General features: G+C 43.5%; 1 protein-coding gene across 1 annotated transcript in view; it reads left to right on the top strand.

The window, feature by feature from the left end:
• The window catches only part of LOC121875705 (nucleoplasmin-like protein ANO39), a 28922-nt gene extending 5510 nt beyond the window's left edge, over positions 1-23412 (top strand). The window contains exons 2-4 of the mRNA XM_042380343.1: positions 17420-17636; positions 19390-19501; positions 21474-23412. Coding sequence (XP_042236277.1) covers positions 17420-17636; positions 19390-19501; positions 21474-22128 — 984 coding nt within the window. The 3' untranslated portion in view covers positions 22129-23412. The remainder of the gene's footprint in view (positions 1-17419; positions 17637-19389; positions 19502-21473) is intronic.
• Positions 23413-23878: the final 466 nt, after the last annotated feature.

Genomic DNA, 23878 nt, shown 5'->3' with positions numbered 1-23878 from the left:
GTTATCCCACGACCCGCCTCTCCCGACCAGTCTTTATCCCGACTCTCTTCAAGGAAACAGACGATGAATTACTCTCGTTTTGTTTGATCTAAGTTAATGTGTTGTGGGTGAGGTAATCTATTATTAAGCTTAAATGTCTTTCTTGTTTCCTCCTCTTCCTCCTCCTCCTACTCCTCTTCCTCCTCCTCCTACTCCTCCTCCTTCTTCTTACTCGTCCCTGTCCATTGTTTCTCTTTTCCTTTCTTCTTCACTTCATCATCTCATTTTCTTCCCTTCTTTTCCTTCCTGTTATTCACTCTATACAAGTGAGCAATAAATAGTTTGAGATTTGCAGGAGAATTACATATGTGATATACCACTTACCGTCACACATGTCAAATTAACTCTCTCTCTCTCTCTCTCTCTCTCTCTCTCTCTCTCTCTCTCTCTCCCCCTCCAAACACACACACACACACACAAAAATACAAACACGACGAGGTACACTGAGTCCAGCAGGTAAACAAATTCCTTTTATCATGTTAACCTTTGATGACTCAATAACACTGAAGAGAGAGTGATCTCAGGTGTTGCAATGTGTGGAACAGGTGTGTGGAACAGGTGTATGGGCACTATGAAATAAAACAGCTTATAGAGATGTGATGGGGGTAGTTATAGCGATAATTAACCTGTTTTTGATGATGAGTTTTACCTTGCGTTGGTTAATTTCAAGGCAGTGTGCATTTGCCATTGAACTAATCTGGATCACGTCTGTCTGTCTCTATGTCTCTCTGCATACACATATACAACATTGAATGGTTCGACCGCATTGTTTCTAAATTTCCTTCGTATTTACTCCTGATCAGAACACAACAAAACACGACGTTAACCTCCAGATCATGGTGACGTAGTGAACACAAGGTAAATAATTAACGTCACAACCTTCACACTAAAATATCTTCAAGACGGAATTAGTTTTTTCGAAGGATTCAAGAAAACAATCATTAATTTCCTTGTTATTGAGACAATCCACGCAACCCATGTACTACACCCCCCCCCCTCATGCGTCCTGACAAGCACATTCTCGCTTACGTACAGTAGACTACAAGGAGATAAAATATATGTCATTATCCACAGTCTTCTATTTATTCATATTCTTCTATGTGTAATTGTTTATTGAATAGCCATATTTGTCTGCAGCTAGTTGGTCTAATACCCGCTGTTTCTTGCTGACTCAACTGGTCGATACAATTAGGTGTGAGGGATTTATTGCTGAAGTACAGCTTAGGGCGGTTAATCAATCAATTCTTGACTACTCACGCGTGTGTGTGTTTGCATTCCTGTGATATTTATATTTAATCATGGCAACACCGCCGGGACCGTAAGAGCTCAAACACGAAATTAAAATTAAGTCTTAAAACGCGACCTTCATACCCACAATCACGAAATCGTTCTAAAGGGAAAACAAAAAACAAACAAACAAGAAGGGTGGAAGAGAAAAAAACACACACACACCAAACAGTAAACACTGTAGAAATATCTAGCGTTTCTTGTGGTGTTGGCGGTATTTTCCAGCAGTGAGTCTGACACGAGTTGATATTGGTGGCGAGTTTTTGTCCTGTTTTGTAAAGGTTAAGGAAGGCGACCCAGGGTGATGAAGGAGGGAGGTAGGCGGGCGTGGTCAGGGTGGGTCGGTGGCTGGCTGGGTGGTTGTTTCGGGTCTTGTCTGATTGCTGTGAACTGCTTACCTAATTATTAGTCTAATTTTGTACGGGGTCACGGATGATAAAGAAGGGGCATGAAAAAGATGAAAAGAAAGAATAAAGAGAGAGGAAGAAAGGGAGTGAGGGAGGAGGGGATATTTACTTGGCTCTAAGATTCTTTTGTTATGGGATCAAAATTAAGTATTAATTAATGTGTAGACAACAAAGAGAGAGAGAGAGAGAGAGAGAGAGAGAGATAATTACTAGAAGGGTGTGGTTCTAATGGTTACTGTGGCTTTCTCATCTACAAAAAATACTTTACCTTCGTGAGTTTCATTACAAAATACAAAATGGTTGGGTGTGGTTGCGGTTACCTCTGTTCTTATTACTAATACCCTTGTCCACTTAAAATTAAGTATAATGAGCATACAAATAGACAGACGACTTATGGCCACAAAATATTACTAGGAGAGAACAACAACATGTAATTTTTAACATTGTATCGTAAGGATAAACACACACACACACACACACACACACACACACACACACACACACACACTCTTACTTTACTCGAGGTTACAGGCGGTAGTGAGATGATTACCACATAGGGAAGGACCTCGGAGATGTATCGACCAACACATGTTAAGGTGCACTTCTCCATTTAACAGGGAGCCTACAGTTAAATACTTCATTATAACCTCGAGTGACAAAAAAAATCGACGTGTAAGTTGTTTTACAGAATACAGTGTCTACAGTTCATATGAGATTTCGCAGAAGGACACAAAATATTTCAATTAATGTCTTTCTTTGTGAAATTTGACAAGTTTGATCATTTAAAGGGGATTTGTTATGCATTGTAATTTCTTTGTGTGAAAACTTTGCTTCATATCTTTAATTGTAATCTTTAGGAAGAATTTGTTTACATCAATTTTGTATTTAAGACAGACTTTTTTTAATAACAGTATGATAAATTAATGTAATTTAATATTCAAAAGGAACGTAGACATGCAGAGAATCAGGAACCACTGTATATGAAGCCAAAGTGAGACGTGTTGTGGTGGCTGGTTAGTGTGTCATACAGCGGGGCAGTAGTGTTGGCTTCCCTGCTTTGATGCGTCATACATGATAATGTGGTTATAGGAAGCCCAAGGTCCTCCTCACATTTCCTCCTCTTTTTCCTTCGTCCTTTGGCTGCCAGGGTTTTATTTTGTATTACTTCTACGTTTCTTTCCTTCTCTCTCCCTCTTTATACCCATAAGTTTTTGTACTCTCCTCGTCATTTTCAGTGACAGAATATTATGCTGTCTTTATCCGTTCAACCATATGGACTTCATTTCCGAAATATATATGTCTAAATAACTTTAGAAAAATTCCTTGAACTTAAATTAGATTTGTTATGCAGCTTTCAATAATGAATATCTAAGTCGAGTTCGATAATCAAATCTTACATATATTACTTACCGGAGTTAAGTTTTCCCTTAATTGTAAATTCCCTCTCACCTTTCTTGTTCGTTTGACACAATTTTGACATCATATAACTTGAGAAACGGTGGGCAGATCAACATGAAACTTGATATACAGGTTTCTGTCTTAAATCTCTATGACGAGGTCAATTATCAGCATTTTTTATCGTTATTTACCAGAGTTATGGGTAATCTTGGACTCTGACATTTTGGTTGAGGCAAAAATTACCCCCATTGATTGTCCAGATTTGGGTTGTGTTTCTCTTGAATCCTTTCTTATCAATAATTAATTTCATCTTCTCTCTCTCTCTCTCTCTCTCTCTCTCTCTCTCTCTCTCTCTCTCTCTCTCTCTCGTCTTCTGTCTGTTTTTATCCTCCTCCTCTCCTTCTAATCCTTCTCCTCTTCCTCCTCGTTTTCCATCTCATTCCCCATCTTTTTCTCTCTCATCTCTCTCCTCTCATTTCTCTCCTCACCTTCTTATCCTCATCCTCTCATCTTTCCCTCATCCTCATATCCTCCTCCTCCCATCTCTTTCCTCTTCCTCTTATCCCTCTTCTCTCACCCCTATGTCCGTCATGTTCCGCACCCTTGCGACATCGGAACAGCGGGGTAGAGGTCTTCAAGGGTCAGGGCCTGATGAGGGGGGGTGAAGGTTGGTGAGGGAGGGGCACCGTGCACGCCACACCTAGTCTGGACGAACACGGGTCAGGGGCTGGACAGGGTGTGGGTGAGGGTAGGGGCTGGACAAGGTGTGAGTGTGGGCAGAGGAGGACAGGGTGTGGATCAAGAAACACTCACAAGTCGAAGGAGTTAAGAGTTTAAGTTATCTTGCGTCTGTTATTTCTTCATCTTTTACCCAGTCATTTTACCCAGGCACGAGCTTTCCAGTAGGTAGTTTGTGGGCTGTGGTTCGTGTCTGAGGGAAAAAAATTTAAATGTAAATCGAGACAAAAAAATATACTTAAAGAATGTTGTATTTATTTTTCGTGAGACATAAAGTTATAACACGTCGAGATAATAAGGTAATTTACCCCAGGATGAAATAATTCTTTTGACACGATTAGGTGATAAAAAACACACCTTGTAATGGGTTTTTACTCTTAGGAACGGAACTCCAGAAGGAGGTGTTCCTCTTAGTGGCCATGATATTCAGAATTAAATGGGTTGCTGTACTTGGCTGTCCGTATAAGATTTTCAGTTAAATTGCAGGATTTACCTTTTGAAGCCATTGAGAACACGCAGGTAAATGCTAAGTTTAACAATGACACTTCAGGTGTGTGTGTGTATGTGTGTGTGTGTCTTTTTTTTTGTATGCGTTGTGACTGTGTGTCGGTAAAGTTCAGGGTTTAAGCGGAACATGATCGCCTCTGGCTACCTTACGTGTGTGTGTGTGTATGTGTGACGAGATGACCGCCTCATGAACGTGGTATGCGTGTTTACAGACACACACACGCTACACATGAACGAAAGCACGGAAGCACGCACAGATACAACAATACCCACAGGTTCAAGGCACACACACACACACACACACACACACACACACCTTCAATCTAAGAAAAAGCAACACAAGTGAGGTATTCCTATAATTTTGTGTTTTTTTTTCCTTATTATTATATTACTTCCATCAATTCAATTATAAGTAACTTTTATTGTTTTGTGTGTTGGGGGGGGGGGGCATTTCCTGTGACCTTGTTTAATACCCACAACCATTTCCTCTCATCCATCCTCTGTTTACACTCTTATTGTTATGTTTATTTATAGCTTTGTTCTTCCTATATCTATCTATCTATCTATCTATCTATCTATCTATCTATCCATCTATCTATCTATCTATCTATCTATCTATCTATCTGCCTATGTATCAACCTCTATATATGCTACCTCTATGTTGATCTACCTGCTTATCTATATTATGTCCATCTATAATCCATATACACACACACACACACACACACACACACACACACACACACACCTGTCTCCTCACACCACTTCCTGTCTCACTCACCACTTCACCTGTCTCACTCACGCTTACCTGTCTCCTCACCACTTTACCTGTCTCCTCACTTCACACACTTCACCTGTCTCACTCACCACTTCACCTGTCTCACTCACCACTTCACCTGTCTCACTCACCACTTCACCTGTCTCACTCACCACTTCACCTGTCTCACTCACCACTTCACCTGTCTCACTCACCACTTTACCTGTCTCACTCACCACTTCACCTACCCCTGTCTCCTCACCACTTCACCCCTGTTTCTCACCCTTTACCTGTCTCCCTCCTGTTTCACCTGTCTCCCTCACCCTTTACCTGTCTCCTCACCACACCCCTGTCTCTCCTCACCACTTACCTGTCTCCTCTCCCTTCACCTGTCTCCTCCCACCACTTCACCTGTCTCCTCACCACTTCACCTGTTTCACTCACCGCACCTGTCTCACTCACCACTTTACCTGGCCCACTCACCATTCACCTGTCTCTCCTCACACCCCACTTCACCTAATCTCCTCCTCGCCACCTGTTTCACTCACTTCCCTTTACCATCTCCTCACCACTTCACCTGTCTCCTCACCACTTCGCCTGTCTCCTCACCACATCCACCCTGTTTCACTCACCCTTTGCCTGTCTCCACTCCTGCCCACCCTGTCTCTCACCACTTCACCCTGTCTCCTCCACCACACTTCACCTGTTTCCTCACTACTTTACCTGTCTCCTCACCACTTTACCTGTCTCACTCACCATTTCACCTGTCTCACTCACCACATACCCTGTCTCACTCACTACTACCTGTTTCACTCCGCCACTTTACCTGTCTCCTCACCACTTCACCTGTCTCCTCACCCACTTTACCTGTCTCACTCACCACTTTACCTGTCACACTCACCACTTCACCTGTCTCACTCACCACGTCACCTGTTTCACTCACCACTTTACCTGTCTCACTCACCACTTCACCTTCCCACTCACCACTAACCTCTCTCACTTGCCACCTCATCACTCTCACTTACTACAGCGCCACTTGCACTCTTACTCCGTCCCCACTACCTTCCAATCTCTTCCACCTCCTCTTCCCCTCCTCCACTCCCCCTTCCTCCTCCTCCTCCTCCACCTCCCCCTCCTCCACCTCCCCCTCCTCTCCTGCATCTTCCCCCCTCACCTACCTCTTACCATGGTTAGAGGCCATGATAAATACCCTAAAAATCTGTTGCTACCCGCAGGCGTCCTTGTCGCTGCTTCGTCATCCCTGTTCAACGATGTTCCCTCGGGGGGTACCGGATTCGGGTCGCTAGCCGGAAAAAAAAAACCGTTCCCCGGCTCAACCCGTTATCCGCTCGGTCGGTCCACCACGCCCTATTCGGATTTTCAGAGACTGTGTTCAAGCGTCACTCTCGTTTTCTGTTGGGCGGGGCAGGCTAGCGTATCCTGCCCCATCCACCCCCCCCCCTTTCCTGCTTCCCTCCCTTTTCGAAACAACGTCATGTGAGGCGATATGTGAAGGAAGAAAGGAAGAGGAGGAGAAGGAGGAGGTGATTGTGGAGGTGTGGTAACGGCGTCGGGAAGGGTGAGTGTGAGGGAGGAGTAAGGTGTAAGGAAAGGATAAGGTGTGAGGGAGGGGTGCAAGGAAGGGGTAAGGTGTGAGGGAGGGGTGGGTGGAAGGGAGGAGTTAGGTGTAAGGAAAGGATAAGGTGTGAGGGAGGGCACATGGGGACTCAGTTAATGGCAGACTTCCCCTCGAGTACGTGATGTAAGTGAGTGTGGTGTTATCTGCTCTCAAGGACACCCCACAGCTACCTTCCACTTGTCCCTTCTCCGACACTATTACCACCATCTGCCCTTTTTCCTATCACCATATTTCCCTCTCCTCACCATCACCTGTCTCTCTCCTCACCATACCTGCCTGTCTCCTCACCACACCTGTCTCTCTCAGCATCATTATCTGTCCCTCTCCTCACTATCATCTTTCCCTCTCCTTACCATCACCTGTCCCTCTCCTTACCATCACCTGTCCCTCTCAGCATCACCTGTCCCTCTCCTTACCATCACCTGTCCCTCTCAGCATCACCTGTCCCACTCCTCACCACACCTGTCTCTCTCAGCATCATTATCTGTCCCTCTCCTCACTATAATCTTTCCCTCTCCTTACCATCACCTGTCCCTCTCCTTACCATCACCTGTCCCTCTCAGCATCACCTGTCCCACTCCTCACCACACCTGTCTCTCAGCATCATTACCTGTCCCTCTCCTCAATATCACCTGTCCCACTCCTCACCATCACCTGTCCCTCTCAGAATCACCTATCCCTCTCCTCACCACACCTGTCCCTCCCCTCAACACGAGAGAAAAACTCACCTGTTCCTCTTCTTGCTGCCAGTATACCAATTAAGCTTCTCGATACACAATAATTGGCGTCTCAAGCAATAAGTTTCTAGTTTCTTGTACCATCAGTTCGACGAGTTGTTGCCTGAACACAAAGAGGCAGTTCAGAGAAAGAGGATATTGGTTAATGTATGTCCGAGAGTGTGAGACGACCTCGATAAGTTACGATTAGGTGTTTAATTCCTTGTATTCATCCAATAGTGTAATATTATGGAGTGTTTGTTTTGTTCCTGTTGCTTATGGACGTGTGTGTGTGTGTGTGTGTGTGTGTGTGTGTGTGAGTGTGTGTGTATTTTACCAAGAAGTATCTTTAATTAACATAATAAACTGAGACATGATATCCTTGGGTAGCCTGGCCACCTTTCACCTTCACTCCTCTATCTTAATTTCCATGTTTTCCATCAACTGCGTATCACCATGACACATACTCTGAATGCCCACACCTTCCATTACTTTGTCATTTTGGAGTGGAGGGAAAAGCCAGACACTGTTGATTGCTCGTGGTGGAGTTGCAATTTGTATGGTAGAATCCTAGACTGGATTAATTGACTCGAGGCCTAAAATTACTTGAAGCTCTTAGACATTGTAAATACCTTTAGCACTCATGTCATATTTATTTACTTACCTGGTAAAGAATAATTGGAACCGGTAAACAGCAATCAACAAAATTAGGTCTCGATGTTGTGTTTAGAGTTTGGGAATGGCTGTAAATGACGGGAGTTAATTTCAGAGTTTAACCCTAATACACACTGAATGAGTTTTAGGACGGCAGGCACCAATCAATGCTTTTAGAACCTTCAACGCCAAAGCCAAGTTGTGTAAATTGAGTTGGATTAACAGATATAAAAAAAGTCTTGTTGGTGAGAGAGAAGTAAAACAAAAGCTTACAGGGATATTGTCTCTTTATACCGCCAGAGGTAAAGTGTTTAATGGTGCAGTCATGTTAGAGTTATCCTTTCTGTTTATATTTCCTTCTTCATTATCAGTAGTATCATAGTGATCACTTCATCATCATCATTATCATCATCATCATCATTATTATCATCACTTTCGTCAGCACTCTCACTATCATTATACCTCCATCACTGCCACCACCACTGCCTGCCTAAATCAACACCACTATACCACTCTCCACCACCATCCTACCACTACCACCACCAACACAACCATCACTACAGTCCCACCACCAACACAACCATCATCACCACCACCACAACCATCTCCACCACCACTACTACCACGACAGTCTCTTCACAATCTCTACCAAATCCAACACAACCACCAGCATCCCCATCACCAGCACCATCCCCACCTCCCCCATCACCAGCACCATCCCCACCACCCCATCACCAACATCGTCTCATCCTCTATCTTAGTGTTAATTGCACAAGTTGCCAGATGCTAAAGACACTATGCTGGCATATTGAGCAATAAACTTCAACTTATTTCATTATTGACCATCTCTCCCTTCCCTTTCTTCCTTCTCCTTGATTTGCCTTTCCTTCCTCCCCTTCTCGTTTCTTCCCTTTTCCTCCCTCTCCTTCTCTTCCCTTTCCTCCCCTCCCTCTACTCACTTCTCCTTTCCTTCTCCTTCTCTTCCCTTCCCTTCCTTTCACACCCCTTTCCTCATTCCTCCTCCACTCATTCTCTCCCTTTTCCTCCCTCTCCTCACTTCTCCTTTGCTTCTCTTCCCTTCACATTTCCCATTTTCTCACCCCTTCTCTCCCCTGTCACCTTTCCTCATTCCTCCTCTCCTTCTTTTCCCTTCATATTTCCTTATTTCTTCACTCCTCCTCCTCTTCATGTTCCCCCTTCACATTTCCCCATTTCCTTACTCCTCCTCCTTCTTCCGCTTCACCTTCCGTCCTTCCCTGATGTGGTTCAAGGAAAAATGGATTAGGTAATGGCCTCAGTTTACGAAGACTTTCGTGGATCAATAAGCCAAACTTGACGTCGGAAATGCTCACCCAAACTCATTTCTCAGCACCTTCGGGACCTTGGCCTTTGGTGACCGCCACTGGGGGAAGGGAAAGGAAAGGCAGGGCGGAAGGAGAAGGAATGGTGAAAGTTTGCCGTCAGGAAGGAGAGGGAGGGAAGGAGGGAGAGTAGAGAGAGGAGAGAATTCCAAGAGGTAAGGGTAAGGGTGAAAGGCAAGAGAGAGAGAGAGGGAGGGGGATATCCAAGAGGACAAAGACGGGAAAAGAAAGAACAGTGAAAAGGAAAAAAAAAGGAGGAAGGAGGGAGATAAAATTTTGAGGTTGCAAATCAGAGACAAATTAATATACATAATATTAAAGACAGAGAAAGAGGGACATAGGGAGGCAAGATTAACTAACAAGGCAGAGGAGTTGTTTTGTTTTCTCTTTGTGGCCAACTTGTGTTCAGAAATAGCGAAAGTTATACATGGCGAGGATCGTAAGTTATGTCAAAGAGAAAGTTTTAGAGACAATATTAACATTAGACTTTGTAGTTTATGTAATTATAATACTGCTTATCACCCCTGGTAGGATAATCATACGCGTTATCAAACTGGATCCTGTTCATCTCACAAGTATAATAACTGTTAAACCTGGGCCGTAATACATCAACAAGCAATAACACGTAACAGAAGACATTACAGGGTTTTTTTATATCACTTCATCACAGAGAGGAAAATATTGCCAAGAAAATTGTACTGCATAATGTATGACTATTTATTAGTTTATATAATATGAAGACAAATATTCAGAGCCCGAGTCGACAAATGGTTTCATAGAAAACTGAAAACAATCTAGAAAACATATTTTATCACCTATTGGTTCTTGTGTCCCCGGGTAATGCTTGATGGTGGTGGAGGAGAGTGAGACTTCTGGTTAATCTCGGCCATTCTTACGTCTGGTTAATGTGTGGTGGTCATTCTTCTGGTTAATGTGTGGTGGTCAAACCTACCAAAAGTCGCCCTGTCCTCATCACGCTGAATCAGAGTATTTAGAAAGCTTAAAAGACTCTGTATAATACTTCAACAAGTCCCATTTTCCCCACTTGAACCAGATTTTCTGATCCAGATTGTCACCATGACAGGGTATTACCGCGCCTCCTGGGGAGGTAAAGAGGAAAAAATCACCGAATAAGCACAAACCATCTTGGAATCACAGAACCCTAATAAATCTTTAATTGAAGGGTGAGATAAGTGAGGGAAGAAATAACCTCCCCACCCTCAACCCCTTCCCACCCTCTCCACTCACCCTCTCCTTTTCATCCCAACTTGCCTCCCCCACCCTCACCACCACCCTCACCCTCCACTCTTATCTTCCACTCCTACCCTCATCCTCCACCCCACTCAACCCCTTTAATCCTCTCCCCTCTCAACTTCCACCCCATCATCACCCCCTCCACCTCCACCATCTATTACACCACCTCCTCACTCTCAAATTGCACCCCTCTCACCCTCCACCCTTCCCCCTCCCCTCCTCTCTCCTTTCTTCTCCACTCTCACCCTATTCCCTCCATCCCTCTTTTTTGCACTGTATATTAAGGTGCTGACAATAATGACAAGCCTTTTGCAAGTCTCCAACACCATCTTGATCCCCCATGTTGCAATATATTATTGGTTTGCAAGTAGTTAAGACCTCAACAAGAAGGACATTAGGAAAAAGTCTTAGCAAGAAGTGACCTAGTTGTCCTTCACCACATCCAGCCCAGACCTGTTGCTAAGGTTCTAAATCTACACACTGATCCCAACTCTCGTTTTCTTTACCCAGAATGATGGTAAAAAATGACCCCACACACACACGGAGTTAAGACTGCTATCGCTGTCAGTAGTCCTTGAGCGCGACCTCCGTGACTAGGAATGTTTTTTTTTTTTCTTTACCTTTCGGTGTTGTCTGTGATTAATTTGTGTCGTCTATTAGTCTGTTGCTTGTGAGGAATGTTTACGTTAGTTCTGTATCACTTCATGGCTGTTAAGGTATCAAAACTCTCCGATGAATGTCTTGAGTGACTAATATTCTTAAGATTAACAAATGAGGCCAAAATACATGCACACTGTAAAGTAAAATTTTTACGTGACTGCAAAAATACATACGTCAGCCTGTTAGCTAAGTCTGCTCTTGTTTTAACAGCGAAGTGCAAATATTTCACAAGGGTCGATTATTAAGTTTAAGAGCCTCTATGTTGACAGGAGCTCACACAAATACAATATCATCGTCACCGTGGCGGCCACACCCAGGTCTTATATAGTCTGTCCACGACTTTCGTTTTCCTTGCGGTGTTTGTAGCTCAGCAAAAAACTGTCTGAGATGCCAACTGTTCTCTTACGCTTCAGTTCACCTGTGTCAACCAATCTTGCTGTGTGTTTTTGATTCGTATCAACAATGGCGTTTATCATTCGTCATTTACAAAGAGGAATGTTGTCGTATTTAAGGGTGAATACTCAGTTATCCAGAGGGTTACTTGTTCTCGTCCTATCTTGTTTCTTCCATCAGTGGGGGAACGAGTTCTCACAAGGATATGGACTTATATACGTGACGACATTAACTGATCCCGTTCATTCAGAAATATCACTAGTTGTGGAAATTTAATAGACGTATTTTTTTTAACTGCTTACTAACTTGGAAACAACATGGGGTAATTTGTAAATGATTTTATAAGTCACTTAGTCACAGAAGAGGATTATTGTTCCTGCCTGAGTACCTGATCTTAATCATCTCGCTACCTGCCCCTCCCCGCCTCACTCACTCATGACCTTCCACACTTCCTCTCACTTCAGTCCACCCTCCAGTCATGACTTTCTGCCCTCCAATCGTGTGGGTCCAGATTACCTCCTCCCCCACCTCCTACCTTCCCCACGCCCACTCTCCTCCCCACTCCTATCACGCCATCACAACTAATCCCTTTGAAGCATTTAGAAGTTATTATAATTGTTTTTTGCACGATGTTAAGACTAGTAATCGGTGATCCATTACCCTGGTTGTTGAAACACCAAACTATAAGATACCAACAACCATCTCTAGTCTTACCACCCCCATTTTTTGTCCTGTCCCTCTCTCTCCCACCTCCCTTCCTCTCCTGTGTAATTGCCTTCCTACCCCCCCTTCCCACCTTCACTCTCAATACCCCTTTACCAGCCTCCTTGCTCCATCACGTGACACGTCTTCCTCCGGTATTGCCCTCATTCCTCTCCAACCCACTCTTCCACCCTCACCTTCTTCCTCCCACATCCTTCCCCCCTTTCTCTCCTATCTCCGTTAACCCCACCACACTGTTCTCACCTACCCGCCTGACCTTCTTATTCTACCTCCTTCTCCTTTCTCCCTCGTCCTTGTTCTACCTGCGCCATCCCACCCCCTCGACCGTTCTCACTCTTTCTCTCTGCCACAACTAAACCTCCACCACCTCTCGCCCTTTCTCCATCCCAGCCTTTCTCCCTGACACACCCCCACCTGGGTGATCACCTCGCCTCCCGCACAGTGCTGGGGGTGACAAGTGGGTGATTCAGCTTCAGCAAAAAAAAGTAATGAACAGATGTTCTCAAATAATCATATTTACATAACAGAATAATGAATATATGCATGACGCGCATTTATATTTGCAAATATGACTACTTATTTGCATATTTATTTATGCACCTGAAGAAACTAACCCGATATCTAAACGTGCACATGTGTATTTTTCATAAGAGTACATATACACACTTCACTCACGCACACATGGCCTTCTTGCACATGACTGCATACATGATATTATACGTATATGTTTGATATGTACACAACATATAATTATGCATATATATATATATATATATATATATATATATATATATATATATATATATATATATATATATATGATTACTTTATGACCTATATGATGGTAATGTGTCATCTCACCTTGGTGTTGACATCAAATGGTAGGTGTTGTCATCTGGTGTCATTGATGTTGTTATTGGGAGCATAAGTGAGTTACGTCATGGAAGAGATTATGTAGTAAATGTTTCAAATGAGAGTGTTCCGGTTGTGTGTTTTATTCATAATTAATTTCCTCCACTTGCTTCCATTGTACACCGGGATTTCTCATTGTTAGTTTTTCCCGTCATATCTACTTAAAATCCTGTTTTTCCCCTAGCCCCCCCCCCTCATCCCTACACACATTAACTCTTGGCCTTATTTTTTCCTGAATTTTTTCCCTACCATCTCATGTTTTTAAGATTTTTTATTTATTTTTTCTATTCCCAATTACCCTCGACTTGTTGCTCTGTCGACTAGGCAACACGATCTCTTAGCTGAACACACCACAAACTTCTCCGTCACACACCTGTTACCCTCCACCACCATCAACACCACACACATCATACTGCCCTCCACCACCACACACTACCTGTACTACCTTCCTCCACCACCACCATACACACCTGTACTGCCCTTCACCACCACCACACACACCCTGTACTACTTTCCACCACCACCACCACCATACACATCCTGTATTGTCCTCCACACACACACCCTGTACTGCCCTTCACCACCACACACACCACCACCACACACACCCCTGACCTTCCCTTCCACCACCACCACACACATACTGCCCTCCACCACCACACACTACCTGTACCTTCCTCCACCACCACACACACCCCTGTACTGCTCTTCACCACCACCACACACTACCTGTCACCACCACCACCACACACCTGTACCTTCCACCACCACCACCACACACCCTTACCCACCCCACCACCACACACACCCTGTACGACCTTCCACCACCACCACACACATCCTGTACTACCTTCCACCACCACCACCACCACACATCCAGTACTGCCCTTCACCATCACCACCACCACCACCACACACACACCCTGTCAGACCTTCCTCCACCACCACACAAACCCTGTACGACCTTCCACCACCACCACACACATCCTGTACCACCTTCCTCCACCACCACCACCCACACACATCCAGTACTGCCCTCACCACCACCCCACATACCCTGTACTGCCCTTCACCACCACCACACACACCCCAGCTTGTCCTCCACCACACACACCCTGTACTACCTTCCTCCACCACCACACACCCTGTAATGACCTTCCTCCACCACCACACACACACCCTGTAATGACCTTCCACCACCACCACACACACCCTGTACGACCTTCCTCCACCACCACACCACATCATACCTCCACCACCACCACACACACCCTGTACGACCTTCCTCCACCACCACCACACACACCCCTGTACTGCTCTTCACCACCACCACCACACACACCCTGTACTACCTTCCTCCACCACCACCACACACACCCTGTACTGCTCTTCACCACCACCACCACCACCACACACACCCTGTACTACGTTCCTCCACCACCACCACACACACCCTGTATTGTCCTCCACCACACACACCCTGTAACTGCCCTTCCTCTACCACACCACACACACCCTGCATGACTTTCCCACCACCACCACCACACACACCCTGTACTGCCCTTCACCACCACCACACACACACCTGTACTTCCCTCCACCACCACCACACACATCCTGTATGACCTTCCCACACACCACACACACCCTGTTCTGCCCTCCACCACCACCACTACCACAAGCACCCTTTAATGCCCCGTCCCCCTCACAGCCTGCCCTCACCCCTCACAGCCTAACCTCTCCACTCACAGCCTCTACTTGACTCCTCATAGCCTGCTCTCATCACTCACAACTTGCCCTCACCTCTCACAGCGTACTCTTCCCCTTCACAACCTTTCCTCACCCCTCACAGCCTATTCTCACCCCTCACAGCCTATCTCCCCTCACAGAATATCCTTACCCCTCATAGCTTACCCTCACCCCTCACAGCCTACAATTACCCCTCACGCCTACCCTCTCTCACAGCCTCCCTCCCATCCTCACAGCCTACCCTCCCCACAGCCTACCTCCCCTCACAGCCTACCCTCCCCTCCAGCCCATCCTCCCCTCACAGCCTCCCTCCTCCCACAGCGTACCTCCCCACAGCCTCCACCCTCACAGCCCATATCCTCCCCTGCACAGCCCACCTCCCTCACACAGCCTCACCACTCCATCTCGCCAGGCTCCGCAGGTCTCTGGTCAACTTACCACTTACATCGCTGACAAAACCCATGACCCTTCAGGCTTTTACGTCCTTAATGCATGAGTCATAAAGGCACACATGAACTCCGCATGCTTCCCAGATGGGCGCTGTAAACGCTTCTGCGCTTCACCTTGCACAGGATGTAAAGGGGTGCCCAATAAACCTGCCCCCTCCCCTCGTGGGCAATCTAAAAATCTAAAAAATCTGATTTAACTCAGCATATGGCCACGTTTCCTCTTCCTTGTAAGTCCTGTCGACACTTAAGCCTCCCCTCAACTTCCTCCTTGCTTCCCGCTGATAGAAAAACTGGGCCACACCCATCCAGACTCACAATAAAAGCTCGTTTACCTTCAACGAGAGTGGCGGCGTGGTCCGTCTTGGGTACCGCTCATGGCTTGTAATATCTTGTTATGTCATAATATATATATATATATATATATATATATATATATATATATATATATATATATATATATATACACACACACTAAAAGAAATGGGTAATATGAACACACATCCGTACTACATAATCGCACTATAAGTTTACATAGTGTGTGTGTGTGTGTGTGTGTGTGTGTGTGTGTGTGTGTGTGTGTGTGTGTGTGTGTGTGTGTGTGTGTGTGAAAGAGAGAGCGAATTAAATGACTGTTGTCTGAAAACGTGAAATTAACTGAAGCAGAAATGTTAGATTCTGAATTCCACAATATCTGTTCTCCCTCGGTCTGACCATGACCGTGTCAACCAACACTACATTAAACTAATGCTGTCCACCAGCTCAACACTATGTAATGGGACTACTATAGACTCTTCAATTCACTGTTCTTCCTACTTGTACCAAATCTAGTGCAGTATTAGGGAGATGAGGAACTACGATTAAGTTATATGTTTCGTCAATACTTTTTTCGAACTTTAATATCGTTCCAAATTTCAGACTTCTGAGTTTCACAGTTCAGAATTTCACAAGTCCTGAGTTTTATCTTCGCAGTCCTTCAGGTTAGATCTTAGCTAAACCTATTTTTCCCTCAAGTCTTCAATTCAGGACTGAAAACACTCACTCATTCTGAGGGAGAAACACGTCAAAGCCTTTTACATAACGACTTACAGTAGTGAACAATTTCAAAACAAGTAATATATATTACACAAAGGCCAGAGAGCGAGTAATGCCCTCTGTACATCTCTGCGACCTTCCTCGACCACCTACCTAAGATTACTAGCGTCCTTCTCAAGGTTAACCACCCCCCCACGCACAGGGAGGGTCTCTTTAGGTGATTGCTTCTACGTGTATTTGCACTGTTATATGGGAGGGGAGGAGGAAGGTGGAGGGAGGGGGTTGATGTACAAAAGCGAAATGAGGTTTCAATAGGTATGGGGTGAACGATCATATTCAATCATATCTTATCTTCGTATTATCAACTCAGACTACATCGTTTCCTTCCATCTCATAGTTGAAGTAGTCTCAGATATTTTATACTTCACGATTGTGTTACGATATGGGAGGCAATTGTCCTCTGTCCAAAGCCTATGGTGAAGGTTCAGTGTTAAGAACTATCTCATCACTTACCTGTGTGCAAGAGCTTGATACTGTGACCTGTGCGCTCAGATACAAATACAATTAGGAATATTTCATATATCGTAGAGGAAAGCACTTGTGAAATGAAAACCTGTAAGATATATATTTCAAAATCTAGATCAAACAGGTATTGGTTATATCGGTATATAAAGTATGTGAATGTGTTAGTGGTTCATTTGTCACACCATCACAGACTAACTCTTCCATCTCTCACTTCTTCAGGTACTGTTGGTGGCTACGGCGGCGGTGTTGGTGCTGGAGAATGGACGACTGGTGGCAGAGGCAGCGCCTAGAGGCACGTATTCTTACTCCAACGTTCACAAGACCGTGCCGAGCGCTGCTTACTCCTTCTCCACCATACACAGGTCTAGCTCCAGGGGCAGCAACGCCGTAGCATCGCCCACAGTACAGAGAACAGCAGCAGACACATACAGGCAAGGTGAGTCACGTACGGGTATTTCTTGGCTACGTACAGGTATGTCTTTGGTACTTACAGGTAAGATGAGTCACGTACATGCATTTCTTGGTAATGTACAGACAATACGAGTCAAAAACGGGTAGTTTTTTGGGTACGTACAGGTAAGATTAGTCACGTCCGGATATATATAGGGTACGTACAGGTAAAAACTGGATTTTACACACAAGACTTAACACACATCAGTAAGATAATATAACCGAGGTGAGGTGAATCTGTTTATTATGCTGCCTCACATACACCAGGACCCAAGAGCCCCAAACACTCTACGAAACGTTACCTTGATTTATTAAATTTTCCAATTCGCTTTTGTTGTACTTACCAACGAACCAATCGTATAGCAGTCGATACTCTTGGTTATTTTGAATTTCTAATGTAATGTGAAATTTTGAATTTGATTAAGTTTATCATATTATCTCAGTAAGAGGTATAAAATTATGAGCTATATTCATTCGGTGCGTCACTGAGCTTACTGAGGTCACGAACAAACTAGGTCGTCTAGATATATGGCACTAGAGGCATTAAGTCCATATCATAAATACAACGCCAGTACGGGCATTCATCCGCCAGGCACTGTGTTATCTGTTGCCCCTCAGCTTCTACCAATGACAGGTATATGAATTAATAAACAAATAAATCAATAAATATGTATAAACTAAGTATATTCTAGTTTGTACATGTATTGCCATGAGATTAATATACGAAGGGTTTCATTTCATATTTTTATCAGTGGTAATATTAGACACTAAGTATCAACGTGGACCTGACACATCTGCCAGGAGATCAAAGGCATTTAGACAATAATACATATTTTTCAGTGCATGGCGCCACACCCAGCTTTCTGCCCCGCTTCACCCCCATAAACTTCTGTGAACTATTGATTCCGAGTAACGTAGGCGCCCGCGCGCGCGCGAGTATGTGTGTGTGTGTGTGTGTGTAGTAATAATAATAATAATAATACTAATAATACACGGTTTATTAATAGAGTTGCAGCCGGTGGCTGAAAATATACAGACTTACATTTGATTTAGACATAATGATATATGTGTGTGTGTGTGTGTGTGTGTGTGTGTGTGTGTGTGTGTGTGTGTGTGTGTGTGTCGGGCTAAAATTGGTATACACGACACAATAATTAATGACTAAAGCTGAAGTGTCATTCCGAGGGACGTCAACTGTAACCAAATGCGCCACGAGGCGGATATAGACAGTAAGGGGAGGGGCAAAGAATGTGTACCAGGAGACTGTAGAATGATGAGAGTTATGAGACACAATAGGGATAGGAAATGGCAAGGACAGATACAGAAGGATGTGTGTTGAAGTCATTCCAGAGAAGCATGAGAATTGATGGTGTATTATGAGCTAAATAATCCTATCGAAGAAAATAAAAAGTCAACTGAATAATTTAAATAGAGAAATATATCAAGTATAACGTTTAAAGGTTCATCAGTTTGACAACACTTGCTGCTTGCGAAGGCATCAAAAATTTTTTATTTCTGTTTATATATTTTTCTGAGTTGATGTTTACAGTTTTCCGTTTTCTATTGTTAGTTATAAAATCTTACGAATTTTAAACATTGTGTAATTATCTTATTCCTATTGAGTCATAAAACTACGAAAATACATATTAATAGTTCATAAATAAATTAACCAAATATTCATTATAAACCTCATAGTTTGTAATGTATTGACGGAGTTGTGTTTTTGTTTTCATTTACAGCAGGTCGTCAGCAGGTAACCGACCATAGGCAATACTTGGTTCCCGTCCAGAACACCCCGGAGGTGAAGAAGGCCCGCCAGGAGTTCTTCAGGCTCTACGCAAAGCAAGCCAGGTGAGTCTCAGGTGTTTTCCACTAATTAAGAAACTTTATAGTGTTTTAGTTTGTTTGTTTGCGCGGGGGGGGGGGTTCCCTTCATCCCCCCACGGACACATTCATTCCCCCCTGTTTGTCCTCTCATCCCCAGGGCTACCATCTTCTTCCCCTTCAATTTGTCCCCACGCAATCATGGTCACTCTTCTTCCCCCATTTACTCTCCCCCACGTTCTCAGAGGCCACACAAAGATTCCCTTTACCACTATCATAAAATTACTACCGACGCAAATGCATAAAATTCAGTTATTTAAATCCACGGGAACTGGTTTGTTTGTAATGGGCTTCACGATTCACCCACGAGTGACCAGGACGGAGTGAAAGAGTCCCTTTGACCAGTTGCAAATGGACAGCCAGAGACAAACACTGATAGACACCGACTCTAATAATAATAAATTTTCATATCCAAGTTCTTCCTTACACAACAAAATGTAACTTTAGAGGTGTACTAGTCTCTCTCTCTCTCTCTCTCTCTCTCTCTCTCTCTCTCTCTCTCTCTCTCTCTCTCTCTCTCTCTCTCTCTCTCTCTCTCTCTCTCTCTCGTATCTAATAAAGAAAGAGAATATTGTCACTATGATCATGAACCTCAGGGTCGTGAGCTAGAGGGAAAAACATCAGTACTTTTAACTTTATGATTAGCTTGCAATACTTATGTCTTTCAGTGCCTATTTACAGTGTATCTATTTACCCCGTCTTATACAGTATATATCGGGTAATTATGACAACTGTACAGTAGACATCATTACGGTACATATTATAGTGTATAAGCAAGAAGAGGAAGGTTGCAATCCATTTTGATTTTTTTGCAATAGTAATTCAATACTTAATTTTTAGTTAATTTTGTTGTCTTTGGGGAGTTTTCTGGAGTATACTGTATATGGATCCTTGAAGCTTTTTAAGGAGGAGTGTTAAAGTTTCTTCTCATAGAAGTCTCTTACTTTATCAAGGGTATTGACTCTTTTCTATTCTGTACATAAAACATACTTGAGTTTTGATTTACAGTAAAAGTCTCACAAAGACGTTTTCACATGTCACAACTTTTGGCTCCTCTCCAGGATAGTTCACCTTAACTGTACGCCTAAAGGTATACTCGTACAGAGAGGTGTACTTCCTTCTCGTGCTATTATTTACGATTTTGTTTAATATTTCAAAAACAAAAACAAATTATAAACTGTTTTGGAAGGTTAAATAAATAGGCTATGACTTGATGTGGTATACAATGTTCTCTCAAATAAGACTATTAAGCTCCAGAGATATTGGACAACACGGGAGTGAGCCCTAAGAATGTCTATTCTCATAATGTATCGTCCAATTTCAGCTTAACATCATCCTTCTCCCATCCCTTACTTAATTTTCTTAATTTTCTCTAAATATAAACTTTTTTAATTAAGGGTCTAATATAAAAAAAAACTATAACACCAATTTACCACAAGAGGTTATTAAGTATCCGTAACTTAAAGACATGCCAGGCAGTCTATCCTTCAGCTCGTATGTCCAGTTTAAAATTAGAAAAACGACAGAATTCTTTGATAACTTGATTAAGGCAGCCCCTCGTAGCTCATTAAGATCGGCTCAATAAGATAAATTTAGCATGTTCCTTTCGTAGGTAAAGTAGGTCATAGTCTCAGTGTCTCGACCCAGGGCTCACAGTGACCAGCTCAGAGGGATCGATCAAAGAGTTGCTTATGGACGACGTGTGTGGTGCGTAATGATCAGGAACCAAGGACCACAGGTTTCAAGTGGCTATATGGCACTCTTATATCTTATTGCGTCGTGTAAGTCCGTATTTCAGGACACTTAGGAATGAATATTAAGGATTTATCAAGTGCATAGTACAAGAAGCCTACGATATTCAAGAAGATAAATAATAGGGTTTATAGATTTGAGTTCCTGTGATTTAAGTGTTGATTTTGGTTTTGTTTATCTCCGACAGGTTGGCCGCCGAAGCGCCTGATACTGATGTGGTCGGCAGCCAGAGATACACGCAGGCGATGATCGGGAGCCGAGCCTATAGCGACGACGACCAGACCAACGTCCTTTACCGATACTCCACTGACGACTCCGAAGAGGAGGAGGAGACCGAAGAAGGTGACGGAGAAGATGAAGAGGAGGAAGAGAGAGAGGAAGAGGAGGATGATGAAGAGGAGGACGAGGAGGAAGAGGGTGATGATGAATATTCTGACGAAGAGGATTCCAGTGACGAAAGCGAGGATTCCAGTGACGAAGGCGAGGATTCCAGCGAAGAAGGTGAGGATTCTTCCTCATCCGAAGAAGATTACTTCGGGGACTCCTCCTCTAGCGAGGAGGATGAAGGAGACGAAGATAGCTCCTCGGAGGAAGGTTCTTCCTCGGAGGAGGGTGAAGACTCGTCTTCCTCCTCTGAGGAAGATGGATCCAGGTCCATGATCTGGGGTAGGAACGGGTGGGAGTACGAGAACAGAATGGCCAACGCCCTCACCCCGAAGAGACTCAACCTGGTCACTCTAACGCCCGTGACTGACACCCTAGAAGTCCAACTGGCCAAGAAGAAGTTCTTCGAACTTTACAAAGCTCAGGCTGAGCTGGCCCACAACGCTCCCGACCACTGACCTCTGACCCAAGGCGACGAGGACATTGGTGACCCCTGTTAGTGGACTGACCCTTGACTCTTGATTCACCAAACTCGCCTTCCATTATTAACTACAGGAATACCGATAAATACATTACGAGGTGCTAAAAACATTCATCTAAGAGTCCCCAGGATTCTCTCCTCATACTTGCCCCAATAACCAAGCAGTACTCAGTTTCTGCTTGTCATAGTGTAGAAGGCGAGGTATTGTATTGGGTGAACAGGGTACTCAGGCTACTGCAGAAGTCGGTGATGATATTTTTGTAAGCTTAAGGCATTAAGGCTGTTAAGGAAGGGTTTCTTCCCGTTTAGTTTCGTAATAGAAGATTTATATGTCAAAACTAGCGTAGGTTGAAGGCTCACACACATATGGTCTTGTCGGGGAAGTAATTTAAGATGAACAATTTGGGAACAAGTGAACTGGACCACAAAATTTGGCCACAAGCGAAAATCTAAAATTCAATTTACATTTATTGGCTGTGTTTTGTCAGTATTCTGAAATTGGCAGAAAACAATATTTACCGATTATTTTCTCCCTACTCCCCCCGACGCCTCACTGTGAGTTAGCCCAAAGATGCTCTGAAAGTCAAAAGTATATATTTTTAAGTATGATGTGCAGGGTGAATGTGTGACGCTCAGCAGAAACTTCATAATCATCATCGCAAACTTCTCCGCATTATTATCATAGTCTCTCTCTCTCTCTCTCTCTCTCTCTCTCTCTCTCTCTCTCTCTCTCTTTATTTTTCTCTCTTTCTTTTACACACATACAGTCGCTTTTGCCTCTACCGCTGTCCAAAGGAAGAAGTTGAAATGCCAGTCCAACATAGTCTGCATTTTTAAATCTGAGTAAAGTACTGTACTTGGTCAGTTCTTCCTTCACTTCCGTATCAAGTCAATGAATCTTCTCTCAAAACATCTCACGAAATAAAGTATCAAATTATCACAAGTAGAGTTGAAACTTGACTACCACGGCTATGAACTATACGTCATTGACAACAAAGAAAACGGAAGTCCTTGACACTCACGTCCATGGACATCCTTGACAACCACGAACGTTAATCTCAGCTGGTGACTAATTAAAAAATACTTATCGGAATCCTCGTCCTCGTAATGTTGGACAATAAACAGCTGATGCAAAAGTGCCTCTTCCTTTTTTGTACAATAAACATCGGTTATATTGTTGTGTGTATACCTCATATGACAGTTTTATCGCTGCGTAAACTACAATAGATATAACGTGTAATAAAGTTATGTTCTGCAGTAATTTTGGAGTTTAATTTTGTGATGCTATAATTCCTACAAAGAAGTTTCAACATCTTGTAAATTTTTTTTTTTTTTTACAATTTTAATTTTCAACAAATATCTTGCAACAATATTAATTTTACCTCCTCTTTCTATAGGTTATTTTTCTTCATGTTATGTCTGATAAGTCACATCGTGTATAGAACTAAACCGATACCTACCTGAGTTAAAGATGAATCATGGATGTATGTAATAATGATAAACATTTTATTGACAAGTACAACAGCCATAGTCTAAACATATACAGCGACTAGTTTATAGAGCATCCCACACACAACCTGTGAGCAGTAGCGCAAAAGGTTTACAGAGTAGAGGTCACAAAAGGTGCGTATAACAGACCCCAGTGGTCAGGACAATACGTCTTTGAATGTAATAAAGTATTTCAAATATACATGTTTTGTTCTGTACTTATTCGCAACCACGTGAGT

Source organism: Homarus americanus, unplaced genomic scaffold, assembly GCF_018991925.1.
Source record: "Homarus americanus isolate GMGI-L3 unplaced genomic scaffold, GMGI_Hamer_2.0 scaffold22250, whole genome shotgun sequence".
Taxonomy (NCBI): Eukaryota; Metazoa; Arthropoda; class Malacostraca; order Decapoda; family Nephropidae; genus Homarus; species Homarus americanus.
The sequence above is the reverse complement of the archived record's forward strand: the minus strand, read 5'-3'. Positions and strand labels throughout refer to the sequence as shown.